Genomic DNA, 24,655 nt, shown 5'->3' with positions numbered 1-24,655 from the left:
AGGGCGGGGCCGGACTCTCGCAACCAGCTAGGCCGGACTCGTCCACTGAGGAGGGGCCCGACCGCCGTCAGGGGTGTGGCCAGAGAACAGGGGCGGGGCTGCCAGCAGGGGCGCGGCTGTCAGCAGGGGCGGGGCCGGTCTCGGCAGTGCCGAGCCGTCAGCAGGGGCGGGGCCGGCCTCGGCGGGGGCGGGGCCGGGCCCTCGAGGGGCGGGGCCGACGGGAAAAGTTCCGGGAAAGCTCACGGCCCGCCGCCCGGCCGGCGCGGAAGTTCCCGGCGGCGGCGCCCCGGCCGCCCTGCTCGGCGCCATGTGGGGGGGCGCGGAGGCGGAGGCGGGGGTCCCGCGCGCGGCCTCGGTGCTCTGTAACCTGTACCACGAGGCGGGGCAGCGGCTGCGGCGCCTGCAGGACCAGCTGGTCGCCCGCGACGCCCTCATCGAGCGCCTCCGTGCCCGCCTGGCCGCGCAGGAGGCGGACACGGCGCCGTCACTGGTGGATGCTCTGCTGGAGCAGGTGGCGCGCTACCGGGAGCAGCTGCGGGGGCAGGAGGGCGGTGACGGCGAGGAGGTGGCTGCGCTGCGCCAGGTGCGGGGGAGGGGCGAGGGGCGGGGTCGGGGTGGGGGTGGGGCGAGGGGCGGGGTGGGGGCGGGGTGGCGTGAGGGACGGGGTGGGGTGAGGGGCGAGGTCGGGGTGGGGGTGGGGGTCGTGGTGGGCGTGGGGGTGGGGGTAAGGGGCGGGGTCAGGTAAGGGGCGGGGTGGGGTGAGGGGCGGGGTCGGGGTCCGGTGAGGGCCAGGGTCCAGGATGAGAAGCGAGGTCTGGGTTGAGGGGTGGGGTCCGGAGTGTTGAGCGGGATGAGGGGAGCCGGCCTGAGGAGTGGGGATAGGGGCGGGCCGGAATTCGAGGAGGTTTTTTTTACAGGTGGAGTACAGGTGAGGCCAGGGAAGCAGGGTTTCTGTGTCTTGTAGGTTAACAAGGGGGCATATGGGAAAGTTACTAAGTCTTATCTAAGTCATATGAGAAAAGCAGTTATTTGTAGTGGTGGTTCAGTGGTAGAGCTCTCACCTTCTGTGTAGGAGACCCGGGTTCCATGCCTGCCAGAGCACCTCATGGGCAGCCACGGCCCGTCTGTCAGTGCAGACCTGCCTGTTACTGTGATGCTGAACAGGTTTCAGGGGAGCTTTCAGACTAAGATGGGCTAGGAAGGAAGGTCTGGAGATCTACTTTCAAAAATCCAAAACAGACAAAACCATTGCCATCAAGTCAATTGTTGTTAGGTGCCCGTAAGTCAGTTCCGACTCATAGCGACCCCATGCACAACAGAACGAAACACTGCCCCGTCCTGCGCCATCCTTAACAATCGTTGCTATTCTTGAGCTCATTGTTGCAGCCACTGTGTCAGTCCCCCTCGTTGAGGGTCTTCCTCTTTTCCCCTGTACTCTGCCAAGCATGATGTCCTTTTCCAGGGACTCATCCCTCCTGACAACATGTCCAAAGTATGTAAGACTCGGTCTTGCCATCCTTGCCTCTAAGGAGCATTCTGGCCGCGCTTCGTCCAAGACAGATTTGTTCGTTGTTTTGGCAGTCCATGGTATAATCAATATCCTTCGCCAACACCACAATTCAAAGGTGTCAACTCTTCTTCGGTCTTTCTTATTCATTGTCCAGCTTTCACATGCATATGATGCGATTGAAAATAGCATGGCTTCAGTCAGGCGCACCTTAATCTTCAGGGTGACATCTTTGCTCTTCAAAACTTTAAAGAGGTCCTTTGCACCAGATTTGCCCAATGCAATGCGTCTTTTGATTTCTTGACTGCTGCTTCCATGGCTGTTGATTGTGGATCCAAGTAAAATGAAATCCTTGACAACTTCGATCTTTTCTCCATTTATCATGATGTTGCTCATTGGTCCAGTTGTGAGGATTTTTGTTTTATGTTGAGGTGTAATCCATGGTGAAGGCTGTGGTCTTTGATCTTCATTAGTAAGTGCTTCAAGTCCTCTTCACTTTCAGCAAGCAAGGTTGTGTCATCTGCATAACGCAGGTTGTTAATGAGTCTTCCTCCAATCCTGATGCCCCGTTCTTCTTCATATAGTCCAGCTTCTCGTATTATTTGTTCAGCATACAGGTTAAATAGGTATGGTGAAAGAATACAACGCTGACGCACACCTTTCCTGACTTTAAACTGATCAGTATCCCCTTGTTCTGTCTGAACAACTGCCTGTTGATCTATGTAAAGGTTCCTCATGAGCACAATTAAGTGTTCTGGAATTCCCATTCTTCGCAGTGTTATCCATAGTTTGTTATGATCCACACAGTCAAATACCTTTGCATAGTCAATAAAACATAGGTAAACATCCTTCTGCTATTCTCTGCTTTCAGCCAGGATCCATCTGACATCAGCAATGATATCCCTGGTTCCACGTCCTCTTCTGAAACCGGCCTGAATTTCTGGTAGTTCCCTGTTGATATACTGCTGCAGCTGTTTTTGAATGATCTTCAGCAAAATTTTGCTTGTGTGTGATATTAATGATATTGTTCTATAATTTCTGCATTTGGTTGGATCACCTTTCTTGGGAATAGGCATAAATATGGATCTCTTCCAGTCAGTTGGCCAGGAAACTGTCTTCCATATTTCTTGGCATAGACGAGTGAGCACCTCCAGCGCTGCATCTGTTTGTTGAAACATCTCAACTGATATTCCATCAATTCCTGGAGCCTTGTTTTTCACCAGTGCTTCAGAGCAGCTTGGACTTCTTCCTTCAGTACCATTGGTTCCTGATCATATGCCCACGTGTCTGTCAGTTTGTCATATTGTGGGGGCTTGTGTGTTGCTGTGATGCTGGAAGCTGTACCACCGATATTCAGATACCAGCAGGGTCACCTATGGAGGACAGGTTTCAGCTGAGCTTCCAGACTAAGACAGACTAGGAAGAAGGACCCGGCAGTCTACTGAAAAGCATTAGCCAGTGAAAACCTTATGAATAGCAGCGGAACATTGTCTGATATAGTGCTGGAAGATGAGCTCTCCAGGTTGGAAGGCACTCAAAAGATGACTGGGAAAGAGCTGCCTCCTCAAAGTAGAGTCGATCTTAATGACGTGGATGGAGTAAAGCTTTGGGGACCTTCATTTGCTGATGTGGCACAACTCAAAATGAGAAGAAACAGCTGCAAACATCCATTAATAATTGGAACCTGGAATGTATGAAGTATGTATCTAGGAAAATTCGAAATCATCAAAAATTAAATGGAATGCATAAACATCGATATCATAGGCATTAGTGAGCTGAAATGGACTGGTATTGGCCATTTTGAATCGGACAATCACATAGTCTACTATGCTGGGAATGACAACTCGAAGAGGAGTGATGTTGCATTCATCGTCAAATAGAGCGTTTCAAGATCTATCCTGAAGTACAACGCTGTCAGCGATAGGATAATATCCATGCGCCTACAAGGAAGACCAGTTAATAAGACTATTATTGAAATTTAAGCACCAACCACTAGGGGCAAAGATGAAGAAATAGAAGATTTTTATCAGCTGCTTCAGTCTGAAATTGATTGAACATGCAATCAAGATGCATTGATAATTACTCGCGATTGGAATGCGAAAGTTGGAAACAGAGAAGAAGGATCAGTAGTTGGAAAATATGGCCTTGGTGATAGAAACAATGCCAGAGATCGAATGATAGAATTTTGCAAGACCAATGACTTCTTCATTGCAAATACCTTCTTTCAAGTCAAATCAGCCGGTGAAAATTCTATGGAGACCCATGGTCTGATCTTTGACCCATCGTGGGGATGGTGCAGGGTGGGGCAGCGTTGTTTCATTCTGTTGTGCATGGAGTCACCATGAGTCAGGGGCAACTAAAAAAAAAAAAAAACCTGTAGCCATTGAATCCATTCCGACTCATAGTGACTCTATAGGACAGAGTAGAACTGCCCCATAGGATTTCCAAGGAGCACCTGGTAGATTCGAACTGCCAACCTTTTGGTTAGCAGCCTGGGCTCTTAACCACTGTGCCATGAGGGCCCCAGGGGCAGCTACATAGCAGCTAAAAACAGCACCCCATCCAGGAATGTGTCTTTCACTATCACTAGTATCACGTTTGGAAACCCTGGTGGGAGATATTGTCCCACTCACCCGTTCCTGCTTCCCCAGGCCACAGCCCAAGTGCTTGGTACATGGCAAAGGCACCATTGACGGTACCCTGTTATGATTCACGCTGGCCCCATTCTCTTACTGCACAGCTCTGGCTTGTGGGGACGCACACTGAAGACTGGCCAGGAAGGGAGGAGTGGACAGAGGCCAAGGAGGTCATGGCTCGGCCTTGTTTGTAAGGCTTGTCTCAAGGCTGTTAAGGCTCTTGAGGGGCATGTTCGCCCAGTCGCTGAGTTTGTGTGTGGTTTCTGTGTGTGAAAAGCTGGACTCTAGGATAGTCCTTGAAGAGCTACTGTGTCCTGTGCTCTGTCCCTCACTGGATGAAGACATGCGAGCCACCAGAGAGGATGCTCCAGCTGCCAGGGAGGACGTGCCGCCTGGCTGGCCACCCAGCCATCCTGCCTTTGTTCCCTTGGCTTTGGGGAGTCAAAGACACAAGGGAAGAAGCCAGCCAAGCAGGATGTGTGTCGTCACTGAGCAAGTCGCCACATGAGCGAGCTGTTCATGCTGATGTGTAGAAGCTGATTGTAAGGGAGAGAAAAGGCAGGTGGCCCTCAGTTCCTCTGCCCTTCCTGCCATCTCACGCAGTTGGCTTTCGGTGCTGTAGTCTGGCCATCTTTGCTTCTAAGGAGCATTCTGGCTGTACTTCCAAGACAGATTTGTTCATTCTTTTGGCAGTCTATGGTATATTCAATATTCTTCGCCAGCACAACAATTCAGAGGCATCAATTCTTCTTTGGTCTTCCTTATTCACTGTCCAGTTTTCACATGCATATGAGGCAACTGAAAACAACAGTGCTTGGGTCAGGCGCACCTTAGTCTTCCAGGTAAAAATCTTTGCTTTTCAACACTTTAAAGAGGTCCTTTGTAGCAGATTTGTCAAGTGCAATGGGTCTTTTAATTTCTTGACTGCTGCTTCCATGGGCATTGATTGTAGATCCAACTGAAATGAAATCCTTGACAAATTCAGTATTTTTTCTATTTATCACGATGTTGCTTATTGGTCCAGCTGTGAGGATTTTTGTTTTCTTTATGTTGAGGTGTGATCCATACTGAAGGCCGTGGTCTTTGATCTTCATCAGTAAGTGCCTCAAGTCTTCTTCACTTTCGGCAAGTAGGGTTGTGTCATCAGCATTATGCAGGTTGTTGATAAGTCTTAGTCTGATCCTGATGCCTTGTTCTTCTTCATAGGGTTCAGCTTCTCAGATATTTTCCTTAGCATACAGATTGAATAAGTATGGTGAAAGGATACAACCCTGATGCACACCTTTCCTGACTTTAAACCATGCAGTGTCCCTTCGTTCTGTTCAAACAACCGCCTCTTGATCTGTGTACAGGTTCCTCATGAGCACAATGAAGTGTTCTGGAATTCCCATTCTTTATAACATTCTCTATAACTTGTTATGATCCACACAGTTGAACACCTTTGCATAGTGAATAAAACACAGGTAAACATCTTTCTGGTATTCTCTGCTTTCAGCCAAGACCCACCTGACATCAGTAATGACATCCCTGCTTCCATGTCCTCTTCTGAATCTGGCCTGAATTTCTGGCAGTTCCCTGTCAAAGTACTGCTGCAGCCGTTTTGAATGATCTTCAGCAAAATTTTACTTGCGCTTGATATTAATGATATTTTGTTCGATAGTTCCCACATTGAGATGGATTACCTTTCTTTGGAATAGGCAGAAATATGGATCTTTTCCAGTCAATTGGCCATGAAGCTGTCTTCCATATTTCTTGGCATAGATGAGTGAGCACTTCCAGCGCTGCATCTGTTTGTTGAAACATCTCAATTGTATTCCGTCAATTCCTGGAGCCTTGTTTTTCCCCAATGCCTTCAGAGCAGCTTGGACCTCTTCCTTCAGTACCATCGGTTCCCGATCATATGCCGCCTTATGAAATGGCTGAACATTGACCAATTCTTTTTGGTACAGTGACTCTGTGTATCCCTTCTGTCTTCTTTTGATGCTTTCTGCGTTGTTCAATATTTTTCCTGTAGAATCCTTCAATGAATTTTTTTTTTTTCAGTTCTTTCAGCTTGAAAAATACTGAGCATGTTACTCCCTGTTAGTTTTCTAACTCCAGGTCTTTACCCAAAAAACCCAGTACCATCGAGTCGATTCCGACTCATAGCGACCCTGTAGGACAGAGTAGAACTGCCCCATAGAGGTCTTTGCGCATGTCATTATAATACTTTGTCTTCTCGAGCTGCCCTTTGAAATCATCTGTTCAGCTCTTTTACTTGATCATTTCCTCCACTTGCTACTCAACATTCAAGAGCAAGTTTCAGCGTCTCTTCTGACCTCCATTCTGGTCTTTTCCTTCCTTCCTGTCTTTTCAGTGACCTCTTGCTTTCTTCGTGTATGATGTCCTTGATGTCATTCCACAACTCATCTGGTCTTTGGTCATTAGTGTTCAACGCATCAAATCTATTCTTGAGATGGTCTCTAAATACAGGTGGGATATACTCAAGGTTGTACTTTGTCTCTTGTGGACTTGTTCTAATTTTCTGCAGCTTCAACTTGAACTTGCATATGAGCAATTGATGGTCTATTCTGCAGTTGACCCCTGGCCTTATTGTGACTGATGATATTGATCTATCCTGATGTACAACGCTGTCAGTGATAGGATACTATCCATACACCTATGAGAAACAGCAGTTAATGCGACTGTTATTCAGATTTACTCACCAACCACTAAGGCCAAAGATGAAGAAATTGAAGATTTTTACCAACTTCTGCCGTCTGAAATCGATCGAACATACAGTCAGGATGCATTGATAATTATTGGTGATTGGAATGCAAAAGTTGGAGACAAAGAAGAAGGATCGGTAGTTGGAATATATGGCCTTGGTGATAGAAATGATGCTGGAGATCGCATGATAGAATTTTGCCAAGACCAATGACTTCTTCATTGCAAATACTTTTTTTCACCAACATAAATGGTGACTATATATGTGGACCTCACCTGATGGAATGCATAGGAATCAAATCGACTACATCTGTGGAGAGAGACAATGGAAAAACTCAATATCATCAACATATGAATGGATAAGCAAAATGTTGCGTAGACATTAGACATATTGCGTGGACATTAGACATACAATGTAATAGTACTCAGCCACAAAGAGAAATGAACTCCTGACACGTGCCATACAGGGATGAACTTTTAAGACGTTATGCTGAGTGAAATAAGTCAGACACAAAAGGACAAATATTTTATGATTTCACTTACACGAAATATCTAGAACCGGCAAATGTAGAGACAAAAATTTTATTAGTGGTTACGAGGGGAGTCCCTGGGTGGTGCGAACAGTTAAGCACTTGACTACTAGCGGCAATGTGGGCTGTTTTAACCCACCCAGAGGCATCTCAGAAGACAGGCCTGGTATCTGCTTCCAAAAGTTCACAGCCTTGAAAACCCTGTGGAGCGATTCTACTGTGACTCCCATGGGTTCGCCGTGAGTCATCATGGAGTCAGCTCTGCTCGGTAACAACTAACAACATCAAACCGGGTTGGAGGGAGTCATTATTTATGGATCAGTGAGTTTATGGTGACAGAAAATTCGGCAGCCATTATTGGTGGGGGTTACACAACATGGTTAACGTAATTGATGTCACCAAATTGTTGACATGAAAAATGTTAAATTGGCAGATGTTGTGTAATATATATTTTTAAAACAATGAAAAAAAGTGCCCTGAAGGATTCAGAGAGAGTGAGAGAGAAATACAGAGAGAGAAGAATGTTCCCTGGGCTACCCGCCTAGAGGGCTGTGGCCTGTTCCTGGTTTACACCATGAAATCTTGGGTGGAGGGGCCTCAGGAGCGCCCTTGCCTAGCAGACGTGGGGATGGTCCAGGACCAGCGTGGGGCCTGGTGTCTCAAAGGTAACCCCAGCCGTGCCGTATACTATGGGCATATTTGTACAAGTCCAAGGGTTATGTGGCATTTTGTGATAGCAAAATCCCGGAAGCAGCTCCAATGTCCACCAGCAGGAGGCGTGCTCAGTAATCTGGGATCTGTGACAGAGTTCTAGGCCATTATAAGGAGCCCGAGTGGCCAGGGCCAGATTAAGGGATGTGAGAGCCCTAAAACTGACCGTCGGTGGTGCCCCTCCTCTGTAAAATTTACATTTGAACTGAGACAAAACTTAATATTTGAAAATTAGTAAGTAAAAAAATAATTGATTTGCAACACGTAATTCTGTTCTTCAGGTCTGAGATAATCAAAAGAAATAGTACTTACAAAGCAGTCGGGAATAATTTCATTTGTTTGTCATACGATGTTTGTTGGGGGGCCCTTTGAAGATCTCCAAGACAGAGGCATAGCAAGGAGGGCAGAGAGGGGTACTTGCTCTGTGGCCAAGTCCATGGGGGCACCAGGAGAGGTGCAGAATGAAATTCCGAGGCACCAGTGGAGTTACTAGGCGGTTGCTGGGGTACGGACTTCACTGGGTGACACCGTCAGAAGGAGTGACACCACACGGTCCAGAGATACATCCAAGACCAAACTATGCAGCAGAAAGCCCGTGCCCACTTCAGCCAGGTTGTGGCGCTGCTGTCTGCTGCCGCGGCTCTTGGCATCTGCCAGGATGATTCACCGGCCTGGAGGCGTGACTGATGCCACCACCACCACCATCGCTGTGGCCCCGGGCGCCCCTGGAGCCCACCTGTCAGCCTGCCTGCCACCTGGGATGCAGGCGCTGCGGGAAATCACACGCAGGCTGTGGCCGCACTCGGCTTTTTGTTTCCATCACGGCTATCAACATCTATTCATCTTAAAATCTGAGGGAGGTGCAACTTAGAGATTGCCCCTGGGCACTCAATTTAGGGGCACAATTTAGAGATTGCCCCTGGGGGCTCTTACCCTTGCTAGGCCCCTGCTCCACAAGTGTTTTTCATCTGAAAATACTTAAAAACTTGCACACTCACTTTCCCTCCTTTGATGCTGCATCGTCCCGGTTCATTAGACGACTGCTGATATCCCACGGAGGCGAGAACCATCACAAAGAGCGGGATACAAATACAAGTGTGCTCAATCTGAAGGCATTTTGGTTGGCTTTGCCAGGACAGGACCAGATAGGTCACGAGTCACGTGATGATAGTGCCGTTGGTGTGTTCTTACGTGGTCAGCGAGAGAACTGCCTGTGAGGTTATGCCTGACTGGTCTAAAATGAAGAGGAAAATAGAATTATTGTCATGTACAAAATTTACAAGCTGTACATTTTATATCTTTGTGGAATTATTTGGAGATACGTATGTAACTGAGGTACCAGGAGCACCCCTTGTCCAATAGTAAGTTTGCTTTGAGAGTCAAAACAGTATCAAGCAATTTCTTAAAAGAAAGTCTGAAAGGAAACAGAAAATAAAATATATTTATATAATTTTTGTTCTATTTAGATAATAAATTTCCTTACATGGAGATATGTAAATATTCTGATAAAATATAAATGTAATTTTTTGATAAACACCCTTTGTTGCTTTCTTGGAAGATGAATTTGGTAACATAGTCATTGTTGCAAAACAAACATATTTTGCATGAAAAGTAAGTATTGAATTTTGCGTCGTCTTAATGTGCCTAATACCTCATTTATTAGCATATAGAGAGTAATATCAAGCACTGTGTCCTGTGCAACAGATAATAAAAACAAAACTCTCTTGATACATAAATAGACCTTGTCGTGTTAAATTTAATATTTCCAAGTATACTTTGGATGTTTGCTATGTTAGTATTATCTGAAATTATTCCTTGTGTTGGTATTAAATGTATGCTAGACTGCATTCATGTGTGTGCCAAACGTATTTTAAAGTTACAAATGTTACTGTTTAGAAAACTTAGGACATAACTTTGTACACAAATGCTATACAGTTAAAAAGTAACGCGACTGAATTCATCGCAATTGTTGACTTGTTTGAGTTCCCTCGCTCTTGCGTGTCACCTGGGGCGGCAGTTCCCATTTATCATTTACCAGGATGTTCACAAGCGCATACCCTTGTGTTTATATCGTGGCAAAGAGCATTGCTGGCCCTTCTGGCTGGAGGTGCTGGATCAGCAGGCTGGTATGCACCAGACGGTTCTCTCAAGATGCATCAGAGACATGTTATCTATTCATGTAATCCGTCCTTGCGCAGTAAGCGCTCATGTTGGATCCAGCTGCATACTGGGTGAATGTAGCAAGAGTTAGACTCGACAGCCCACGTCCACCTCTTGTTTATTAGAAAGAAATAGTGTACTCCCAAGAGACCTGCCAAGATAAGGAGTTTCAGTTACACGGGAGGGGGCTGTGGAGACAGGTGGCAGCAAAGGTGTGGAAGTGGTTGGGGCCCCACAGCTTAAACAGCCTTCGTGTGGGCACCCTCGTGACCCTGCGTGTGGGCGCCCTCGTGACCCTGCGTGTGGGCGCCCTCGTGACCCTGCATGTGGGCGCCCTCGTGACCCTGCGTGTGGGCGCCCTCGTGACCCTGTGTGGACTTTATTTCCGCCGGCACGTTCTCACCCACAGGAGCTGGAAGGAGTTTCATTTAGCGCCCCTCCGGTTCCCTCCCGCTGTGGCGCTCGCTTTTCCTTGTGTTTGGTCTGCTCGGCATCTGCGGGTCTTTGCTTTGGACAACTGATGGCCCTGATTTGTTGATGCCCTAAGCATGTGCTTACCTTGCTTGTTGGGTAATCTGCCCCTGCTGGTGGCACAGCGGTTGAGGCTCGGCTGCTAACTGAAAGGTCAGTGGTTTGAACCCAGCAGCCACTCCATGGGAGAAAGATGTGGCAGTCTGCTTCTGTAAGGATTACAGCCCTGGAAACCCTGCGGGGCAGCTCTCCTCTGTCCTGTACGGTCACTCTGAGTTGGAATCAACTCAACAGCAATGGTTTTTCTAAGAGTCCCTGAGTGTTGCAAATGTTTGATACCCAAAGACTGGAGGTTTGAGTCCACCCAGAGGCACCTTGGAAGAAAGGCCTGGCGATTTACTTCTGAAAAATCACCCATTGAAAACCCTATGGAGGACGGTTCTACTCTGACACACTTGGGGTCGCCAGGAGACAGAGTCGACTTGACAGCAACTAGCTTTTTGGTTGGTTTTCTTTGGAAACAGGAGAGCACGAATTTCAGGTTGCGTATGAAACAAATTGTAATTCTAAAGACTTTTTTCTCCTTAAAGAAGTTATCGGGGTGGGGCTTCTCGCTGTCTTATCAGAGCAGTGTTTGGAATTGGCAGTCGGCAATTTATGACGTAAAATCTGAAACTAGGACCCTGCTCGTGAAAATAAAATTTTGGATGATGTTTCAGGAGAGAACACCATAGGTTGAAAATCTCCAAAGTTCATTACTGGTCCAAAAGCGGACTTCAGAACGAGCCCGCGTGCTGTCTGGCGGCGGGACCACCATGCAGGGTGTTCTCTCTCGGTAGAAACGTGTTTTTCTGATGTTGCTTCTTGTCATCAAATAACCTGGAGTTTTGAACTTCCGCATAGGAGATCAAGAGGCTGAATGAGCGGCTGGAGGAGAAGGAGAGGAAGACGCAGGCGCTGAGGGAGCCACTGTGCGCCAGGGAGGAGGAGCGAGCTCTGCAGGCGCGTGCCTGGGCCACCAGTGACGTGCTGTGCCGCTCCCTGGCCAGCGAGGCCCACCAGCTTCGGAGGACGCTGGCTGCCACCGCCCACATGTGCCAGCAGCTGGCCCAGTGTCTGGAGGAGAGGCAGCGGGAAGGCAGGGGCGCAGAGACCCCCAAAGAGGTGAGTGGCTTGGTTTCCTAGCGCAGCTGTTACAGAACTACCACAGGTGGGTGGCTTTAAAGAAATTAATTTTCTCACAGTCGGAGAGGCTAGAAGTCGGAATTCAGGGCACGGGCTCTAGGGGAGGCTCTCTCCGTGCCTGCCCTGGGGTAGACCCTGTCTCTTCCACCCTTCCTCTGCTCCTCAGAGATGGTTATGTGGCATCTGTCTTCTCCCGTTTGGACTTGCTTCTGTGTCTGACTGCACCTTTTATGTCTCAGAAGTGATTAGGTTTAGGACCCACCTGACACTGATATGGCCTGGTTAACATAATAAAGAAGTCCCTATTCCCAAACAGAATCACACCCACAGGTCTAGGGGTAGGATTCCAGCATGTATTTGGGGGCACAGTCGGGCACAACAGCAGGAATGAGTGGTGCCCGGGACCTGCTCCTTCTCGCCCGTGCTTACTCAGATCGCTGCACGGACACAGGGACCATATGGTCCTCAGTGACGTGAGTCAGCTGTGGGGGCAGAAGGAGGAACAGGCGCCATGCAGGAGGAAGGGAGGGCCCGCTCCACCCCATCAGGCTGCCCGGTCCCACGCCAGGGGCACCCTGGTCTCCTCGGTCTCCTCAGCCTTGACTGGTGAGAAGGGAGGGCTGGGGGCGGTTGATGAGGAGACTGAGGCAGGGCCAGTGAGGCCACTGGGAGGGCAGCGCCTCCGAGTCTTCAATGTGCAGCTGCCAGGCGGCACACTGCTCCTCTGTGTTCCCGGTGTCTGAGCAGACCTGGCTGGCCGTGGCCTCGATGCTCCTCCAGGCCTCACTCCTTCATCAGCCACACGGAGGGCAGAGACGCCCCTGTGTGTCCAATGGCGCTGACAGGCAGGGCTGGGCACTGTGGGAGCTGTGGAATGTGCATAGCGGCCTGCCAGCTGGGCACCAGGACAGGTGGGTTTGGGCCATATGCTGTAGGTGGCCTAGTGGAGGGGGGCGGTCATCAAAGGGAATTGTATAGGGTAGAGCCGTTGTTGGGGGCAGGGGGCTCCCAAGAGACCAGGGGGTTCCTGGGCTGGGGTGTTGGGAGCAGGAAGAGCAGGGGGTGGGTAGGGCCTCTGTGAGCCAAGCCAGGCATCTTCCATCTGTCTGTTTGTCCATTAGCCCTCACTCCAGCCTGCCAGTGGGTTCATGGTTGTCTGGGTTAGGCCTCCAAGGAGGAGGCAGGAGGAGGGTCAGGTGGGGGCCATGGCCCTCCTGGGACAGCCTCCTGGGCCCCCACAGAGACCAGCCCTCTGACAAGATGTGGGAGCAGCCACATGCCTCTGCTTGTCAGAAAGTCCTCTGCCTGTCAGTGGGGTCCCCAGGCTCAGTGTGACGGGTTCTGTGAAAAGGGAGCCTCAGGAGGGACAGTTTGCTTCAGAAACCAGAAAGAAGGCAGCTGCCTGGGAGAGAGGACGTCCTGCTCATTCTGAGTCGTTGTGCCCTTCCCTGTAGGATTTCTACATGGACCCACTTGCGGGTGCACCTGCAGCAGACATAGGGGAGTGGGGGCATGCATGGGGGGAATGGAGCCCCCACGGCAGTCTCCAGGTCACCTCTCTCCTCAGCCCTGGATAGGCCGAGCCCCAGGGGCAGCTGGTCAGGACCTGCTTCCTCTGTCCTGAGCCCCCAGGGGGCAGCCAGTCAGGACCTACGGGGATGGCCAGTTAGGACCTGCTTCCTGTGTCCTGAGCCCCCAGGGGACAGCCGGTCAGGACCTGCCTCCTGTGTCCTGAGCCCCCAGGGGACAGCCGGTCAGGACCTGCTTCCTCTGTCCTGAGCCCCCAGAGGACAGCCGGTCAGGACCTACGGGGATGGCCAGTTAGGACCTGCTTCCTGTGTCCTGAGTCCCCAGGGGGCAGCCGGTCAGGACCTATGGGGATGGCCGGTCAGGACCTGCTTCCTGTGTCCTGAGCCCCCAGGGGACAGCTGGTCAGGACCTGCTTCCTGTGTCCTGAGCCCCCAGGGGGCAGCCAGTCAGGACCTACGGGGATAGCCAGTTAGCACCTGCTTCCTGTGTCCTGAGTCCCCAGAGGACAGCTGGTCAGGACCTGCTTCCTCTGTCCTGAGTCCCCAGGGGATGGCCGGTCAGGACCTGCTTCCTCTGTCCTTCAAGGGGAATTCTCAGAATTAATGTCAGCAGCAGACAGTCTGCCAAACTGCTGTCTGCTGGATTTCTAGGGTGCACACATTTCACGGAACGGTTTTTGGTTAGGCCTGCGCCCTGTTGTGGCGACTGGCTTAGGATGTGGTTTATAGGACGCGGTCCTCCAATTTCGCCACTCGGCACAGGTTAGTTTGCTGTGCACAAAAACTACCACTGTTGACACTCCTGTCTGCAAACAGGACAGTGTTGTGGGCTTGGAAGAAGACAGGCTTGTCTCAAAAAGAGAAGATTTTATTACACCTGGGGTGCTAGTGCCTGTAACCATTACTGCCCTGCCAGTTGTCATCCAGTCGATCCAACCCATGGTGGCCCATAGGGTTTTCAGTGGCTGATTTTTCGGAAATAGATTGCCAGGCCTTTCTTCCAAGGTGCCTCTGGGTGGACTCAAACCTCCAACCTTTCCATTAGCAGCCATGGATGTTCACCTTTGTCCTACCCAGGGACTCCTTATGGCCTTGCTGTTGGGTGCCATCCAGTCAGTTCTGACTCATCGTGGCTCCATATGTTACAGAGTGGAACTGCCCCATAGGGTTTCCTAGGTTATAATCACTATGGGAACAGATTGCCAGGTCTTTCTTCCTCAGAGCGGCTGGCGGGTTTGAACCATTGACCTTTCAGTTAGCAGCAGCTGAGTGCGTTAACCATTGTACCACCCAGGGACTCCTTTGTGGCCTTAAAACTCGTTGCTGACGAGTCGATTCCAACTCATAGCGATGCTGTAGGACAGAGTAGAGTTGCCCCGTAGGGCATCCAAAGAGCGGCTGGTGGATTCAAACTGCCGACCTTTTGGTTAGCAGCCAAACTCTTAACCACTGTGCCACCAGGGCTCCTTAGGATGTTTAAACTTGGAATGTTTAAAAGACAAATAGCTCCCATGGGTGGTACAGTGGGACAGAGATAGTGTCACCAAGTTTGTGACTCAGAGACCCTCCCCTGGGCCAGGCAGGGGCGAGTGGTCATAGGGTGACACCTGAGGCCACCTCCCCCTGGACTGGGCAGCAGCAGGTTCATCCTCTCAGCTCAGAGGAACAATGGCCTGCCCCCGTGCCGGGTGCACTGGAGACACCAGGCCCCAGCCTCCAGGCTGGGGGATGACTTGTGCCCCACGCTGTTCTCTGGGGCACGCACGGCCAAGCGTGGTGATACAGTGTCTCCTCTGCCCCTCTTCCTGCAGCCAGAGCACACCAGCAGGGACGCTGCTATCCAGGCCGAGGTTGAGCAGTTACGGGAAGAAAACCGGCAGTTGAAGGCGAAGATCACTTACGTGAGTCTCCCCCATTTCATCTGAGAAGAAGGTCCACCCTCACCAGGTGCAGTAGGCGTCTGCTTTACTCCAGGGGTGCCCTTCTGGCAGGTCTGCACAGTCCTGGGGGACCGACCTTCCTGGCTGTGTGAACACACACCCTGCAACCTCAACACGCATTCCTGTGGTGGAATGAGGCGCAGGCCCTGCTGGAGGAGCGGAGTTGTCGGGGCGGGGGGCAGTCACAGTGGATTAGCTTGGATTTGAGAGCGTTGCTGTGGGGGTCATCATGGTGTCAGGAGCCACCCTGTGAACTTGGGGACCTCTGTGCAGAGCAAAGTGGGGCAGCGCCCACTGAGAGGGGACCTGCCCGTCCCCTCGTCCCGTGGGGGGCCCTGGGTCGGTGCTGACTGCGGCTGCCCCCCAGGTGGAGGACCTTAACGCCAAGTGGCAGCGGTATGATGCCAGCCGGGACGAGTATGTGCAGGGGCTGCGGGCTCAGCTTCGGGGGCTGCAGACCCTGCGCCAGCCCGAGGGGCCCTCTCCAGCCGGGCTCCTGAAAAAGGAGATTTCTAGGCTCAACCGTCAGCTGGAAGAGACGCTCGGCGACTGTGCGGCGGCCCGGCGGGAGCTGGCAGGTGCTCAGGAGGCCCGGGATGCTGCGCTGGAGCGGGTACAGATGCTGGAACAGCAGGTCTGGGGGGGCCGAGGGGGCATGGCTGGACACCCCGGCTGGGGGCGGGGGCAGGAGGGGCTCGATGCGTCCCTGCCTGAGCAGACGCTGCGGTGGTTGTGGTAGGACCCACTGTCTGGTCTCCCTGTAGATCCTCGTGTACAAGGATGACTTCTCATCAGAGCGGGCGGACCGGGAGCGAGCTCAGAGCAGGTTCCAGGAGCTCTGGGACATGGTGGCCTGCCTGCAGCGCCAGGTGCCCAGGACACAGGTGGGTCCTTTGTGTTGGCATGCACGCTCCCTTCTGGTTTTCTTCCCCTGCGTTTCGAGCCTTTCCGAGTGAGCCAGACCCTGGCCTGTGGCAGGTGAGGGTGTTGGGAGGGCCCCCTGAGCTATCAGCCTCATCTGCCACCCGCACCTGCGTGTCCCAAGTACTTACCTGGGGATAGGGTGGGCAAGGTGGGGTGTGGGTGGAGAGGTGTCTGTGCTGCACCCAGTTCTGGCTACCCCGACGCTCAGTGAGGACACTGAGGCCCCAGCCACTCACTAACCTCGCCCACGGCCGGCACATGGAGCCCAAGGATCGGGGCTGTCCCTACCGTGTGGGCATCTCCCGGGGGAACTGGTGCAAGGGACCAAGCAGACTGTGGCTCTGGGTCAGGTGTGTGCTTCCCCTCTCCCCACGGGGACGATCCCCGCTGGTCCTCTTGAGTCCTTCCCTGCCCTGGAACAGAAGCCCATAGGAGGGGGCCCAGACCAGCAGCCGTCTTTTCTTGTGAGTGAAGGGGTGGGGATCGTGGTGAGCCTGTGTTTCCCAGGCCTCCAGGCTCACAGGAGGTGCCCGTCCCACCCCAGGGGTGGCTCCACCCAGAGCCCTGCCCACCCCCCCCCCACTCCCCTGGCAGGACTGCACACCTTGGATGGGCGTCCTCCATGTGTCCCCAGGAGGATTGGAAACCCAGCCAGGCTTGGGCGTGTCCTCGGTGCTATCCCAGCCTCCGGGTGGGGACCCAGGACTGGACGGTGCGGTCTCTGGCCTCTGTGGTCACCAGGAGGCCGCAGCCTTGGATGGAGGCTGTAACGGGCTGGTCAGGAGCAGGTGTCAGTGGCCTCTCATGGCTCAGGCCAGGGCAGCAAGCAGAGCCAGGAGGGTCCCAGCCAACTCCCTGGGTGCCACGGTCAGGCTCGGCCTGCAGCAGGGTTGCGGGTGCTGACAGGCATCCTTGAGTACTCGTGGAGCGTCTGGTGTGCATGTGGCCCACGGGTGGGGCGCTGACCATGCTGGGACACCGGGACCGTGGGTGCAGGTGGCAGTCAGCACCAGGGCAGTGCCGAGGGCTCCCCCTGTGGGGAGGTGCAGGGCAGGGTTGGCAGGAGTCTGCCTGGCCCCACCTGAGCACTGTCCCCCACAGTGGGGTGGGGGGGTCCCACACGGGCTATCCTGCCCTCAGGAGCTCACAGCGCATATGCATGACTTCATCAGATACATAGAATCTGTGTCACCAACTAGCACTTCCATGCTCTGGGCTCTGGGCCGCAGGGATGCAGGTGGAGCGTGTCCGTAGTTGGAGCCCCAGTGGCATCCTGCCCCCTGCCCAGCCAGTCAGTGGTCCTTGCCTCTCTTCTAGGACCCCTGGGAGCCAGGCCGGACTCACCTTGGGAGCAGTGCTTCTAAGTACTTGGGGACGGACGCCCTGGAGCCGGCAGTGCCCAGGGACCAGAGGCCGAGTTACTCCCGGCTGGAGCCCCCTGCAGAGGGTGGGTGCCCTGTCACAGACCCCAGGGGCCAGGGGGACCTTCAGTGCCCCCACTGCCAACAGCACTTCAGCGACGAGCAGGGCGAGGAGCTGCTCAGGCACATGGTCGAGTGCTGCCAGTGAGCCCACCTGTGCCTGCTCTCCGTCCTCCAGGCCAGCCACACCTGTGTCTGTGCCCTCTGTCCTCCAGGCCCGCCATGCCTGTGCTCACACCCTCCGTCCTCCAGGCGGGCCGTGCCTGTGCCCGATCTTCGTCCTCCAGGCCAGCAACTCCTGTGCCCACGCGCCCTGTGTGCCTGTGCACCCTCCAAATCCTCTAGGCCACCCCTACCTGTGCCTGCTTGCCCTCCACGTACTCATGCGCCCTCCAGGCCACCCCCACCTGTGTTGGCTGAGCATGGCCGCCCTGTGCAGTGTGGGTGTGTTCAGCATACAATGGATGGCGCTCCATCAAGACCTGAGTCTTGACCAGAAGTGGGGCCGGGACTCCTGGAACTGGCCAGTTCTGGGGAAGCTGCCCACGGTGTGAAGGTGGGAAGCAGTCCCCAGCCTCAGTCTCTTGCAGTTAGGGGGCTGGATTGAGTTTGTGCCTGGGAACTGTGGGGCAGGACCATGAGCCACCCTGTGTGACAGCCCTACCCCACGGACATGCAAGGTCCCAGAGTGGAGGCCCAGCCTGTCTGCAGGACACATGGGGACATGGGAGCAGGTGGGACAGCCTTGGCCACCTCGTCTGTGCTAAGAGTGCTACAGGCAGGTGTGCCTGCCATATGTCCAAAAGTTAAAGCACGTTTATGCCCCTTCACTTTTGTAATAAAACATCCTCGTCATGTGACTGGGCTGCAGAGGCCGCAGTATTTTCCCTGGGAACAGGGCTCGCCCACCTGCCCAGGAGGCCGTGACAGGCAATGTGGGCCACCAGCCTTGCCTTCGGGTGGCATGGATGGACTGCCTGGGCATTTGGGGCAGAGGACTTGGTATTTAGGCTTTTTGCTATTATCAACCAATGGAGCCAGCAAACTCCTTATCTCATGACCTTCACTCCAGGCAGTTTAAAAAAATTTGGGGACAGTTGAACATAGGTTCACCTTGTAAGTGGTCCTGGACTTTGGGAAACCATATCAGAAACTGCATCTGGAGGGTCATGGGCTGGTGCAGGGTTAGGATGCAGCTATTGGAACGGGGACCAGGTGTCAGCCCAGGATCCCAGGGCTGGCCTGTGTCCATCCCAGCCGGGCCATGAAGGGAAGATAGGGAGGAGAACAGTGCTTCTCAGCTTCTGAGGGACCTGAGTGTCCAATGGCCTGATGGTGAGCTCATGCCCCCTCCCCCATTTGCTCCAGATCATGGTCCATCCCTCCCTGGCACTCGCTGGTGCTAGCTCAAGGTGACATCCTAGTGATGACATTCCATCCTACAGTGTCAGCAGGAGTCACTGTCCACATCATTAGGATGACAGCAGAAGCATGGGGAGGCTGCGGCTTTTGAGGTCCCCAAGACTGTGGGGCAGATGCTGCTGGGGAGGGGCAGTTCTACTTGGCTGAGGTTGGGGACTCTAGGCCATCTGGTTGGAGACCCCCATGGTGGCTGGCACAGTGGAAAAATTCTTGCATTGTTTTAAGGTGGACTGTAATGAATTAAGGAAACATTGCAATCTGTAGGGTAACCACTAAAGCAATAATAAAAATATTTAATTAAAAACCTAATAGTAAAAATATTTAATGATATACATTTTTTATTAATCCAAAGCAAGGCGAGGTAGGAGAAATAAAGGAATAAAGAAGAGATGAGACAAAGAGAAAAGAAATGGCAAGATGGTAGACAAACCCAACTATATCAGTAATTACATTAAATATAAATGGACCAAACACTCCAATATAAAGACAGAGATTGTCAGCTTGGGTAAAAACAAAAAAGACCCAACTATATACTCATTCAAAAGATGCACTTTAAATATATAAGGACACAGGATGGAAATGATGAAAAAAATACAGTCCATGCCAACACTAACCAAGAAAATGGGAGTGGGTACATGATTATCAGGCAGAATGGACTTCAAGAAAAAATATTACTAGCAATAAGATACCGCATAACAGTAAGAAGGTAAACTTACCAGGAATATATAACATTCCTAAATTTGTATAGAGCTGATAATACTGCTTAAAGCAAAAGGAGAAATAAAGTGTACGACTGGAGATTTTAACATACTTCTCTCAGTAACAGAAGAAGCAGGAAAAAATTCAGTAAGGATATAGAGAACTTAAACAAAATAATTAACGGAGGTGGCAGAGTAGTCAGATGCCTCTGGTGAACCCTCTTACAACAAAGACCTGAAAAAACAACTAAAATGATTATATTTACGACAAGCTAGGAGCCCTGCACATCAAAGGCAAAGTTAGAAAATGGACTGAGCAGCAGGGGGAAGGAGAGACAGTTCAGAAGTGGATAGGAGTTGCTGGACCTGAATCACCATGAACCCTCAGGCACCATTCCCAGGAGTCGCTGCAGTGGGCTGGTGGTAGCATTCGGGCACAGTTTCTTCAGGGAGAAATAGCCAGCCACACAGCCTACTCACAACTCTAGAACCAGAGAAGAACAGCGCTCGGCAAAAGCTAAGAACTTGCATATATTTCACTGTGCCCCCAGCCCCAAGCTGGCTTCAGTGGCTGTCGATTTCCCTGGGCCTGAGATAGGTGCTGCTGCTTGTCCTGAGCCATTCTCCCAGCCTTGAAGAAGGAACAAATTCACAATTGGGGAAAAAGATAATCTGCTGGCTCCACTAACCTAGGGAGCTCAGGACAAGGAGCGCCTGTCCAAGGATGGACAGACCATGGACTTTGAGTATCTTTCCCCCCTCCATGGACCTGTGTGGGCCTATTTCAGGAGAATAGGCCCTTGTTGGCAGACTGCAACTATTTCAGCTGTGCGGTGGAGAGGTGTTTGATGTTTGATACCGCTTTGCCTATTAAACAGGGCCCTCACCTACCCACATCAGGGGCCTAAGTACTGGTGGCTCCACTCAGGTCACCCAGCCACCTGTGATGGGGCCCAAGGATAACTGGTACTTCCCAGTCCTTACAACCAAAAGCACTGGGTGCCCATGGCCCGCCTGCAGAACGCACCCATCTGTGTGCTCTAGGGAACAGGGACACACTTTCCTCACAGACACTCAGGGGATGGTTGTCAGCCCCCCTGCCCCTCTAATACTGTAGGACAGAGCCTGCACCACACACTTGATGACGAACTACCTGGACACCTGAGCTGAATCCATACAAGAAAAGTGAATGGACTCCTAGGGTGATATACCTGATAACAGTTCTAGCCATCTGGTGACGGGGTTAGAGCTTCAAAAGAAAATTATCAACCTAGCTCACTCAAGCAACCTATTTGGGCATATCAAAACAAAACAAAGCAAGAAGCTAGGATACAGTAAGTACACATAAAATAATACAATAACTTATAGATGGCTCAGAGACAAGAGTCAATATCAAATCACATAAAGAAACAGACCATGATTGCTTCAACAAACTCTCAAAACAAAGAATCAAGGGATCGTCTGGATGAAGGTGCTTTCCTGGAATTACTGGATGCAGAATACAAAAGATTAATATACAGAACTCTTCGAGACATCAGGAACGAGATCAGGAAGGAGATCAGGCAATACGCAGAACAAGCCAAGGACCACATGGATAAAGCAGTTGAAGAAACTAAAAAGGTTATTCAAAAACAAAATGAAAAATTTAATAAGCTGCAAGAATCCATAGAGAAATAGCAATAAAAAATTCAGAAGATTTAACAATAAAATTACAGAATTAGACAACTCAGTAGAAAGTCAGAGGAGCAGAATTGAGCAAGTGGAAGGCAGAATTGGTGAGATTGAAGATAGAGCACTTGGCACCAGTACATTTGAAGAAAAATCAGATAAAAGAATTTAAAAAAATGAAGAAAACCTAAGAATCATGTGGGATTCCATCAAGTGAAATAACCTACGACTGATTGGAGTCCCAGAGCAGGGAGGGATTACAGAGAATTGTTGAAGATTTGTTGGGAGAAAACTTCCCTGATACCGTGAAAGATGAAAAGATATCTATCCAACGTGCTCATCAAACTCCACATAAGGTAGATTTTAAAAGAAAGTCACCAAGACATATTATAATCAAACTTGCCAAAACCAAAGATAGAGAATTTTAAGAGCAACTAGGGATAAACGAAAAGTCACCTACAAAGGACAGTCAATAAGAATAAGCTCGGACTACTCAGCAGAAACCATGCAGGCAAGAAGGCAATGGGATGACTTATATAAAAACATTGAAGGAAAAAAATTGCCAGCCAAGAATCATATATTCAGCAAAACTGTCTCTCAAATATGAAGGCAAAACTAGGACATTTCTAGATAAACAGAAGTTTAGGGAATTCGTAAAAACCAAACCAAAACTACAAGAAATAATAAAGGGAGTTCTCAATAATATCAGATATCAACCTAAGACTAGAACACTGGACAGAGCAATCAGATGTCAACCCAGACAAGGAAATCACAAAAATAAAATAAGACAAAGTTGAAAACAGGGAAACAGAGATGGTATGTAAAAGAAGACAACATTAAAATAATAAAGAGGGACTAAGAAATGTAGTCATAGGTCTTGAATATCGAAAGAAAGACAAGGTGATATAAAGAAATAAAAGTTAGGTTTAAACTTAGAAAAATAGCAGTAAATATTAAGGTAACTACGAAGGAGACTAACAATCCTACTCATCAAAACAAAATACAAGAAAAAAATTGAGACTCAGCAGAAACAAAAACAACGAATAAGAGGAAAAGACAATATATAAACAAAGTACTCAGCGCAAAAAATTAAGTGGGAAAAGGAAACTGTAAACAACACACAAAAAAAGACATCAAAATGACAGCAACATACCTATCCATAATTACACTGAATGTAAATGGACTAAATGGACCAAGAAAGAGAAAGAGAGTCTCAGACTGGATAAAAAAACACGATCTGTCTATATGCTGCCTACAAGAGACACACCTTAGACTTAGAGACACAAACTAAAATTCAAAAAAAAAATTCAAAGGATGGAAAAAAATATATCAAGCAAACAACAATCGAAAAAGAACAGGAGTGGCAACACTAATTGCTGACAAAATATATTTTTGAGTTAAATCCATGACAGTGCTCAGAGATCAATTTATATTAATAAATGCACACATCCAAAGAGAAGAAAGGGCCAAAATCAAAGAACTATCCCTACAACTTGATCAAATAGAGAGCAACAAAAGAAACCCTCAGGCACCAGAAGAAAGCAAATAATAAAAAAGAGCTGAATTAAATGAAATAGAGAACAGCTATACAATTGAAAGAGTTAACAAAACCGAAAGCTGGTTTGCTGAAAAAATTAACAAAATTGATAAACCACTGGCCAAACTGACAAAAGAAAAACAGGAGGGGAAGCAAATAACCCAAATAAGAAATCAGATGGGCGATATTACAACAGACCCAAATGAAAATGAAAAGAATCATATCGGGTTACCACGAAAAATTCTACTCTAACAAATTTGAAAACCTAGAAGAAATGGATGGATTTCTAGAAACACACTACCTACCTAAACTAATGCAAACAGAGGTAGAACAACTAAATAAACCCATAACAAAAGAAGAGAGTGAAAAAGTAATTAAAAAACTCCCAACAAAAAGAAAGCCGTGGCCCAGACAGCTTCACCACAGAGTTCTCCCAAACTTTCAGAGAAGAGTTAACACCACTACTACTAAAGGTATTTCAGAGCATAGAAAAGGACGGTATATTCCCAAACTCATTCTGTGAAGCCAGCATATCCATAATACCAAATCCAGATAAAGACACCACAAAAAAAAGAAAATTAGAGACCTATATCCCTCATGAACTTAGATGCAGAAATCCTCAACAAAAGTTTAGCCAATAGAATTCAACAACATATCAAAAAAATAATTCACCATGACCAGTTGGATTCATACCAGGTATGCAAGGATGGTTCAACATTAGAAAAACAATTAATGTAATCCATCATATAAATACAACAAAAGACAAGAACCACATGATCTTATCAATTGATGCAGAAAAGGCATTTGAGAAAGTTCAACACCAATTCATGATAAAAAACTCTCAGCACAATAGGAGTAGAAGGAAAATTCCTCAGCATAATAAAGGGCATTTATACAAAGCCACAACATCATCCTAAATGGAGAGCGTCTGAAAGCATTCCCGTTGAGATCAGGAACCAGACAAAGATGCCCTTTATCACCACTCTTATTCAACGTTGTGCTGGAGGTCCTAGCCAGAGCAATTAGGCTAGATAAAGAAATAAAGGGCATCCAGATTGGCAAGGAAGAAGTCAAAGTATCTCTATTTCCAGATGACATGATCTTATACACAGAAAACCCCAAGGAATCCTCCAGAAAACTACTGAAACTAATAGAAGAGTTCAGCAGAGTATAAGGATACAAGATAAACATACAAAGATCAGTTGGATTCCTCAACACCAACAAAAAGAACATCGAAGAGGAAATCACCAAATCAATACCATTTACAGTAGCCTCCAAGAACATAAAATACTTAGAAATAAATATTGCCAGAAATGTAAAAGACCTAAACAAAGAAAACTACAAGACACTACTGCAAGAAACCAAAAGAGACCTACATAAGTGGAAAAACATACCTTGCTCATGAATGGAAAGACTTAACATTATAAAAATGTCTGTTCTACCAAAAGTGATCTATAGATACAATGCAATTCCAATCCAAATTCCAACTACATTTTTTAATGAGTTGGAGAAACAAATCACCAACTTCATATGGAAGGGAAAGAGGCCCCAGATAAGTAAAGCATTACTGAAAAAGAAGAACAAAGTGGGAGGCCTCACTCTACCTGATT

The 24,655-nt window shown here is 49.5% G+C and overlaps 1 protein-coding gene across 3 annotated transcripts; it reads left to right on the top strand.

Moving 5' to 3' along the window:
* Nucleotides 1-289: 289 nt before the first annotated feature.
* On the top strand, nucleotides 290-24,333 carry TNIP2 (TNFAIP3 interacting protein 2). 3 transcript variants are annotated; one of them, XM_064286159.1, is made up of 6 exons: nucleotides 290-583; nucleotides 11,625-11,885; nucleotides 15,247-15,336; nucleotides 15,743-15,988; nucleotides 16,140-16,259; nucleotides 17,617-24,333. In XM_064286159.1, exons 1-6 carry the CDS (start codon nucleotides 308-310, stop codon nucleotides 17,866-17,868), a joined length of 1,245 nt encoding a protein of 414 aa, XP_064142229.1. In that variant the 5' UTR covers nucleotides 290-307; the 3' UTR covers nucleotides 17,869-24,333. The 3 variants fall into 3 exon arrangements, with proteins under 3 accessions (XP_064142229.1, XP_064142228.1, XP_064142227.1); XM_064286158.1 differs by having other exon boundaries at nucleotides 290-565; nucleotides 15,743-16,009; nucleotides 17,617-24,332; XM_064286157.1 differs by having other exon boundaries at nucleotides 15,743-16,009; nucleotides 17,617-24,331.
* The last annotated feature ends 322 nt before the right edge of the window (nucleotides 24,334-24,655 follow it).

Source organism: Loxodonta africana, chromosome 5 (assembly GCF_030014295.1).
Source record: "Loxodonta africana isolate mLoxAfr1 chromosome 5, mLoxAfr1.hap2, whole genome shotgun sequence".
NCBI lineage: Eukaryota > Metazoa > Chordata > Mammalia > Proboscidea > Elephantidae > Loxodonta > Loxodonta africana.
The sequence above is the reverse complement of the archived record's forward strand: the minus strand, read 5'-3'. Positions and strand labels throughout refer to the sequence as shown.

What these genes read in the sequence shown, in the direction of transcription:
- TNIP2 (XM_064286157.1), top strand. Translation starts at nt 308, where the DNA reads ATGTGGGGGGGCGCGGAGGCGGAGGCGGGGGTCCCGCGCGCGGCCTCG. An exon ending in GCGCAGAGACCCCCAAAGAG is followed by an intron (nt 11,886 to 15,246) that starts GTGAGTGGCTTG and finishes CTCTTCCTGCAG; the next exon opens with CCAGAGCACACCAGCAGGGA. An exon ending in TGAAGGCGAAGATCACTTAC is followed by an intron (nt 15,337 to 15,742) that starts GTGAGTCTCCCC and finishes GCTGCCCCCCAG; the next exon opens with GTGGAGGACCTTAACGCCAA.